General features: G+C 46.2%; 1 protein-coding gene across 1 annotated transcript; it reads right to left on the bottom strand.

Moving 5' to 3' along the window:
* Window positions 1-6,554: 6,554 nt before the first annotated feature.
* Window positions 6,555-7,097, bottom strand: LOC124024484 (low-density lipoprotein receptor class A domain-containing protein 4-like; the record flags this gene model as incomplete). Its single annotated transcript, XM_046338387.1, has 1 exon — window positions 6,555-7,097. A coding segment is annotated over one exon (513 nt), but the record flags the coding sequence as incomplete, so codon positions are not given.
* Window positions 7,098-8,443: the final 1,346 nt, after the last annotated feature.

Here is an 8,443-nt window from a genome sequence, read left to right as displayed (position 1 = left end):
ACCAGTGGGCTAGCTAGTTGTTCTAATCATCCAGTCTCTGATCTACTGCACACGGCTGACTGTCGGTCTGTCTTCTCTCTAATGGACGTCCAGACCAGTGGGCTAGCTAGTTGTTCTAGTCATCCAGACCAGTGGGCTAGCTAGTTGTTCTAGTCATCCAGTCTCTGATCTACTGCACACGGCTGACTGTAGGTCTGTCTTCTCTCTAATGGACGTCCAGACCAGTGGGCTAGCTAGTTGTTCTAGTCATCCAGACCAGTGGGCTAGCTAGTTGTTCTAATCATCCAGTCTCTGATCTACTGCACACGGCTGACTGTCGGTCTGTCTTCTCTCTAATGGACGTCTAGACCAGTGGGCTAGCTAGTTGTTCTAGTCATCCAGACCAGTGGGCTAGCTAGTTGTTCTAGTCATCCAGTCTCTGATCTACTGCACACGGCTGACTGTAGGTCTGTCTTCTCTCTAATGGACGTCTAGACCAGTGGGCTAGCTAGTTGTTCCAATCATCCAGTCTCTGATCTACTGCACACGGCTGACTGTCGGTCTGTCTTCTCTCTAATGGACGTCCAGACCAGTGGGCTAGCTAGTTGTTCTAGTCATCCAGACCAGTGGGCTAGCTAGTTGTTCTAGTCATCCAGTCTCTGATCTACTGCACACGGCTGACTGTAGGTCTGTCTTCTCTCTAATGGACGTCTAGACCAGTGGGCTAGCTAGTTGTTCTAGTCATCCAGTCTCTGATCTACTGCACACGGCTGACTGTAGGTCTGTCTTCTCTCTAATGGACGTCCAGACCAGTGGGCTAGCTAGTTGTTCTAGTCATCCAGACCAGTGGGCTAGCTAGTTGTTCTAATCATCCAGTCTCTGATCTACTGCACACGGCTGACTGTCGGTCTGTCTTCTCTCTAATGGACGTCTAGACCAGTGGGCTAGCTAGTTGTTCTAGTCATCCAGACCAGTGGGCTAGCTAGTTGTTCTAATCATCCAGTCTCTGATCTACTGCACACGGCTGACTGTAGGTCTGTCTTCTCTCTAATGGACGTCCAGACCAGTGGGCTAGCTAGTTGTTCTAGTCATCCAGACCAGTGGGCTAGCTAGTTGTTCTAATCATCCAGTCTCAAGCAGCTAAACTGATGATGTCAGAGAAAAGAAAAGTACTACTGAAGTAGAAAATGACACATCCCAAATGGCACCTTATTCCCATAGAGCTCTGATCAAATGGCACCTTATTCCCATAGAGCTCTGGTCAAATAGCACCTTATTCCCATAGAGCTCTGGTGAAATGGCACCTTATTCCCATAGAGCTCTGGTCAAATGGCACCTTATTCCCATAGAGCTCTGGTGAAATGGCACCTTATTCCCATAGAGCTCTGGTCAAATGGCACCTTATTCCCATAGAGCTCTTATCAAATGGCACCTTATTCCCATAGAGCTCTGGTCAAATGGCACCTTATTCCCATAGAGCTCTGGTCAAATGGCACCTTATTCCCATAGAGCTCTTATCAAATGGCACCTTATTCCCATAGAGCTCTGGACAAATGGCACCTTATTCCCGCAGAGCTCTGATCAAATGGCATCTTATTCTATAGAGCTCTGGTCAATGAACCTTATCTCCATAGCGCTCTGGTGAAATGGCACCTTATTCCCATAGAGCTCTGAAATGGTCAAATAGCACCTTATTCCCATAGAGCTCTGGTCAAATGGCACCTCTATTCCCATAGAACTCTGGTCAAATGGCACCTTATCCCGCAGAGCCTGATCAAGAACTCTGGTCAAATGGCACCTTATTCCCAAAGAGCTCTGGTCAAATGGCACCTATTCCCATAGCGCTCTGGTGAAATGGCACCTTATTCCCTTTAGAGCTCTGGTCAAATGGAACCTTATTCCCATAGAGCTCTGGTCAAATGGCACCTTATTCTATAGAACTCTGTCAAATTTACATTTACATTTAAGTATTTAGCAGACGCCTTATCCAGAGAGCGACTTACAAATTGATGGCACCTATTCAAAGAGCTCTGGTCAAATGGCACTTTAGCTCCCTGCAGAGCTCTCTGTTCAAATGGCACCTTATTCCCATAGAGTCATCAAATGGCACCTTTATTCCCATAGAGCTCTGGTCAAATGGCACCTCATCCCATAGTGCCTGGGTCAAATGGCACCTGGTCAGTGTTGTGGATTAGTGAGAAGGTTTTAGGTCTTACTCGGCTGGGTTCTACAGGGTAGTCGGTGTACTGTGTGGTAGGACTGATAGATACTAGGCTGGGTTCTACAGGGTAGCTGGTGTACTGTGTGTTAGTGGGACTGATAGATACTAGGCTGGGTTCTACAGGGTAGCTGGTGTACTGTGTGTTAGTGGGACTGATAGATACTAGGCTGGGTTCTACAGGGTAGCTGGTGTACTGTGTGGTAGTGGGACTGATAGATACTAGGCTGGGTTCTACAGGGTAGCTGGTGTACTGTGTGGTAGGACTGATAGATACTAGGCTGGGTTCTACAGGGTAGTCGGTGTACTGTGTGGTAGTGGGACTGATAGATACTAGGCTGGGTTCTACAGGGTAGCTGGTGTACTGTGTGGTAGGACTGATAGATACTAGGCAGGTTCCTACAGGGTAGCTGGTGTACTGTGTGGTAGGACTGATAGATACTAGGCTGGGTTCTACAGGGTAGTCGGTGTACTGTGTGGTAGTGGGACTGATAGATACTAGGCTGGGTTCTACAGGGTAGCTGGTGTACTGTGTGGTAGGACTGATAGATACTAGGCTGGGTTCTACAGGGTAGCTGGTGTACTGTGTGGTAGTGGGACTGATAGATACTAGGCTGGGTTCTACAGGGTAGCTGGTGTACTGTGTGGTAGGACTGATAGATACTAGGCTGGGTTCTACAGGGTAGTCGGTGTACTGTGTGGTAGTGGGACTGATAGATACTAGGCTGGGTTCTACAGGGTAGTCGGTGTACTGTGTGGTAGTGGGACTGATAGATACTAGGCTGGGTTCTACAGGGTAGCTGGTGTACTGTGTGGTAGGACTGATAGATACTAGGCTGGGTTCTACAGGGTAGTCGGTGTACTGTGTGGTAGTGGGACTGATAGATACTAGGCTGGGTTCTACAGGGTAGCTGGTGTACTGTGTGGTAGGACTGATAGATACTAGGCTGGGTTCTACAGGGTAGCTGGTGTACTGTGTGGTAGTGGGACTGATAGATACTAGGCTGGGTTCTACAGGGTAGTCGGTGTACTGTGTGGTAGGACTGATAGATACTAGGCTGGGTTCTACAGGGTAGCTGGTGTACTGTGTGGTAGTGGGACTGATAGATACTAGGCTGGGTTCTACAGGGTAGCGGTGTACTGTGTGGTAGGACTGATAGATACTAGGCTGGGTTCTACAGGGTAGTCGGTGTACTGTGTGGTAGTGGGACTGATAGATACTAGGCTGGGTTCTACAGGGTAGCTGGTGTACTGTGTGGTAGTGGGACTGATAGATACTAGGCTGGGTTCTACAGCAGGGTGTACTGTGTGGTAGTGGGACTGTAGATACTAGGCTGGGTTCACAGGGTAGCTGTGTACCTGTGTGTAGGACTGATAGATACTAGGCTGGGTTCTACAGGGTAGCTGGTGTACTGTGTGGTAGTGGGACTGATAGATACTAGGCTGGGTTCTACACGGTAGCTGGTGTACTGTGTGGTAGGACTGATAGATACTAGGCTGGGTTCTACAGGGTAGCTGGTGTACTGTGTGGTAGGACTGATAGATACTAGGCTGGGTTCTACAGGGTAGCTGGTGTACTGTGTGGTAGGACTGATAGATACTCGGCTGGGTTCTACAGGGTAGCTGGTGTACTGTGTGGTAGGACTGATAGATACTAGGCTGGGTTCTACAGGGTAGTCGGTGTACTGTGTGGTAGGACTGATAGATACTAGGCTGTTGGTCCTCCAATAGAAAGAGGCCTGGCCCTACCATTTGCTCCTACCTTACCTTTGGAGCCAGAGTTCAATCAATCAATCAATCAATCAATCAATCCACTCCTGACAGGACAACGACACACATCATCACAGTGTTTCTCTCTTTACGCTTCAACAAGTAAACAATGCAACTTCATATAACGCTTATTATTTTTAATGTTAGTTACATAGACAAGTCAGTTCCTCTCCTCTGTTTCCACGGTAACCTTGGCACTAAGATTTGGATGTTTGAGTCGTTCCTTCTCCAGCTTGGTTGTGTTCAGACCCTGGTCTGAATAAAACCACCCAGTCCATCTTGGGGTCAGTACAGACCCTGGTCTGAATAAAACCCCCAGTCCAGCTCGGGGTCAGTACAGACCCTGGTCTGAATAAAACCACCCAGTCCAGCTCGGGGTCAGTACAGACCCTGGTCTGTATAAAACCACCCAGTCCATCTTGGGGTCAGTACAGACCCTGGTCTGAATAAAACCCCCCAGTCCAGCTTGGTTGTGTTCAGACCCTGGTCTGAATAAAACCCCCAGTGAGCCTGGTACAGACCCTGGTATAAAACCACCCAGTCCATCTCGGGGTCAGTATAGACCCTGGTCTGTATAAAACCCCCCAGTCCAGCTCGGGGTCAGTACAGACCCTGGTCTGTATAAAACCACCCAGTCCATCTCGGGGTCAGTACAGACCCTGGTCTGAATAAAACCACCCAGTCCATCTTGGGGTCAGTACAGACCCTGGTCTGAATAAAACCCCCCAGTCCAGCTTGGTGGTGTTCAGACCCTGGTCTGAATAAAACCCCCCCAGTGCAGCTCGGGGTCGGTACAGACCCTGGTATAAAACCACCCAGTCCATCTTGGGGTCAGTACAGACCCTGGTCTGAATAAAACCACCCAGTCCATCTCGGGGTCAGTACAGACCCTGGTCTGAATAAAACCACCCAGTCCATCTCGGGGTCAGTACGGACTTACAATTAATGAAAAAAGAAATGTATTTATGCTTGGTTCCTCTCTGTGTTGTGTTTAGTTGTAGCAGGTTGATAATGTTGTGTTTATTTGTAGCAGGTCGATAATGCTGTGTTTAGTTGTAGCAAGTCGGTAATGTTGTGTTTAATTGTAGCAGGTCGATAATGCTGTGTTTAATTGTAGCAGGTCGATAATGCTGTGTTTAGTTGTAGCAGGTTGATAATGTTGTGTTTAGTTGTAGCAGGTTGATAATGTTGTGTTTAGTTGTAGCAGGTTGATAATGCTGTGTTTAGTTGTGGCAGGTTGATAATGTTGTGTTTAGTTGTAGCAGGTCGATAATGTTGTGTTTATTTGTAACAGGTCGATAATGTTGTGTTTATTTGTAGCAGGTCGGTAATGTTGTGTTTATTTGTAGCAGGTTGATAATGTTGTGTTTAGTTGTAGCAAGTCGATAATTATGTGTTTAGTTGTAGCAGGTTGATAATGTTGTGTTTAGTTGTAGCAGGTTAATAATGCTGTGTTTAGTTGTGGCAGGTTGATAATGTTGTGTTTATTTGTAGCAGGTCGGTAATGTTGTGTTTAATTGTAGCAGGTCGATAATGCTGTGTTTAGTTGTAGCAGGTCGATAATGTATTTAGTTGAAGCAGGTCATTAATGCTGTGTTTATTTGTAGCAGGATTATAATGTTGTGTTTAGTTGTAGCAGGTTGATAATGTTGTGTTTAGTTGTAGTAGGTTGATAATGTTGTGTTTAGTTGTAGCAGGTCGGTAATGTTGTGTTTAGTTGTAGCAGGTTGATAATGTTGTGTTTAGTTGTAGTAGGTTGATAATGTTGTGTTTAGTTGTAGCAGGTCGGTAATGTTGTGTTTAGTTGTAGCAGGTTGATAATGTTGTGTTTAGTTGTAGCAGGTTGATAATGTTGTGTTTAGTTGTGGTAGGTTGATAATGTTGTGTTTAGTTGTAGCAGGTTGATAATGATGTGTTTAGTTGTAGCAGGTTGATAATGTTGTGTTTAGTTGTAGCAGGTTGATAATGTTGTGTTTAGTTGTGGTAGGTTGATAATGTTGTGTTTAGTTGTAGCAGGTCGGTAATGTTGTGTTTAGTTGTAGCAGGTTGATAATGTTGTGTTTAGTTGTAGCAGGTTGATAATGTTGTGTTTAGTTGTAGCAGGTTGATAATGATGTGTTTAGTTGTAGCAGGTTGATAATGTTGTGTTTAGTTGTAGCAGGTTGATAATGTTGTGTTTAGTTGTGGTAGGTTGATAATGTTGTGTTTATTTGTAGCAGGTTGATAATGTGTTTAGTTGTAGCAGGTTGATAATGATGTGTTTAGTTGTAGCAGGTCGGTAATGTTGTGTTTAATTGTAGCAGGTCGATAATGCTGTGTTTAGTTGTAGCAGGTCGATAATGCTGTGTTTAGTTGTAGCAGGTCGATAATGTTGTGTTTAGTTGTAGCAGGTTGATAATGCTGTGTTTAATTGTAGCAGGTCGGTAATGTTGTGTTTAGCAGTAGCAGGTTGATAATGTTGTGTTTAGCAGTAGCAGGTTGGTAATGTTGTGTTTAGCAGTAGCAGGTTGATAATGTTGTGTTTAGTTGTGCATCCTGGGAGTGTCGGTCCATATAGAGATTGGCCACACCTCTTTACAGGGGGAGGAGTCTAAGACAGCTTAGTCCCTCATCCATCTCACCTCAGCTCCTCCCCTTTCCTGGCCTTGGCAGGTATTGTGCTTTCTGATTGGCCCTGCTGGCTGGTCCCACCCCCAGTCCAGGTCCCGAGTGGGTTACTGCTGTGCGGGTGGTGAAAAAAGTGACCAATCACCTCGCAATATGCCGGAGGCGAGCGTTCCATGCGTCCGTGGCTGTTGGCTACGCTGATACCAGAGTTACTGCTGGGTGGTCTCGGCCCTCCCCCCCCTCCACTGTGCATGTCTATCACTTCACTGTGGAAGATGGTTCTATTGGGGGGGGCCCTGACCGACTCCCTGTTTAACTCCAACTGCTGCTCTGGGTCCCTCAGCTGTAAGGTGCAGGGGCCCTGGTAGGGCGGGGGCTCCTCTCCGTCAGACAGGGAGATGGTGGGGGGAAGGTGGATGTCGTGGGTCAGGTAGGGGTAGGTGGGCTGGAAGCGACTGAAACGATCCCGGTACATAAAGGAGGGGGCTGTGAACCTCTCCCTGGCCTGGGGCACATACACCACCTAGACACAGAGATAGATAGAGGGTTAGATAGTTACACCACCTAGACACAGACACATACACCACCTAGACACAGAGATAGATAGAGGGTTAGATAGTTACACCACCTAGACACAGAGATAGATAGAGGGTCAGATAGTTACACCACCTAGTCACAGAGATAGATAGAGGGTTAGATAGTTACACCACCTAGTCACAGAGATAGATAGAGGGTTAGATAGTTACACCACCTAGACACAGAGATAGATAGAGGGTTAGATAGTTACACCACCTAGACACAGAGATAGATAGAGGGTTAGATAGTTACACCACCTAGACACAGAGATAGATAGAGGGTTATAGATAGTTACACCACCTAGACACAGAGATAGATAGAGGGTTAGATAGTTACACCACCTAGACACAGAGATAGATAGAGGGTTAGATAGTTACACCACCTAGACACAGAGATAGATAGAGGGTTATAGATAGTTACACCACCTAGACACAGAGATAGATAGAGGGTTAGATAGTTACACCACCTAGACACAGACACATACACCACCTAGACACAGAGATAGATAGAGGGTTAGATAGTTACACCACCTAGACACAGAGATAGATAGAGGGTTATAGATAGTTACACCACCTAGTCCTAGACACAGAGATAGATAGAGGGTTAGATAGTTACACCACCTAGACACAGAGATAGATAGAGGGTTAGATAGTTACACCACCTAGACACAGAGATAGATAGAGGGTTAGATAGTTACACCACCTAGTCCTAGACACAGAGATAGATAGAGGGTTAGATAGTTACACCACCTAGTCCTAGACACAGACAGATACACCACCTAGTCCTAGACACAGACAGTCAGACCACCTAGTCCTAGACCCATTACTAAACAGCTTGGATCCAGTGGGTCCATTACTAAACAGACTGGATCTAGTGGATCCATTACTAAACCGATTGGATCCAGTGGATCCATTACTAAACAGATTGGATCCAGTGGGGTCCGTTACTAAACAGATTGGATCCAGTGGATCCATTACTAAACAGATTGGATCCAGTGGGGTCCATTACTAAACAGATTGGATCCAGTGGGTCCGTTACTAAACAGATTGGATCCAGTGGGTCCGTTACTAAACAGATTGGATCCAGTGGGTCCATTACTAAACAGATTGGATCCAGTACTAAACAGATTGGATCCAGTGGGGTCCATTACTAAACAGATTGGATCCAGTACTAAACAGATTGGATCCAGTGGGTCCATTACTAAACAGATTGGATCCAGTGGGGTCCGTTACTAAACAGATTGGATCCATTACTAAACAGATTGGATCCAGTGGGGTCCATTACTAAACAGAT

The sequence above is a fragment of the Oncorhynchus gorbuscha genome, unplaced genomic scaffold (genome assembly GCF_021184085.1).
Source record: "Oncorhynchus gorbuscha isolate QuinsamMale2020 ecotype Even-year unplaced genomic scaffold, OgorEven_v1.0 Un_scaffold_1877, whole genome shotgun sequence".
Taxonomy (NCBI): domain Eukaryota; kingdom Metazoa; phylum Chordata; class Actinopteri; order Salmoniformes; family Salmonidae; genus Oncorhynchus; species Oncorhynchus gorbuscha.
Note: the sequence above shows the minus strand (reverse complement) of the source record. Positions and strands in the feature narration are given on the sequence as shown.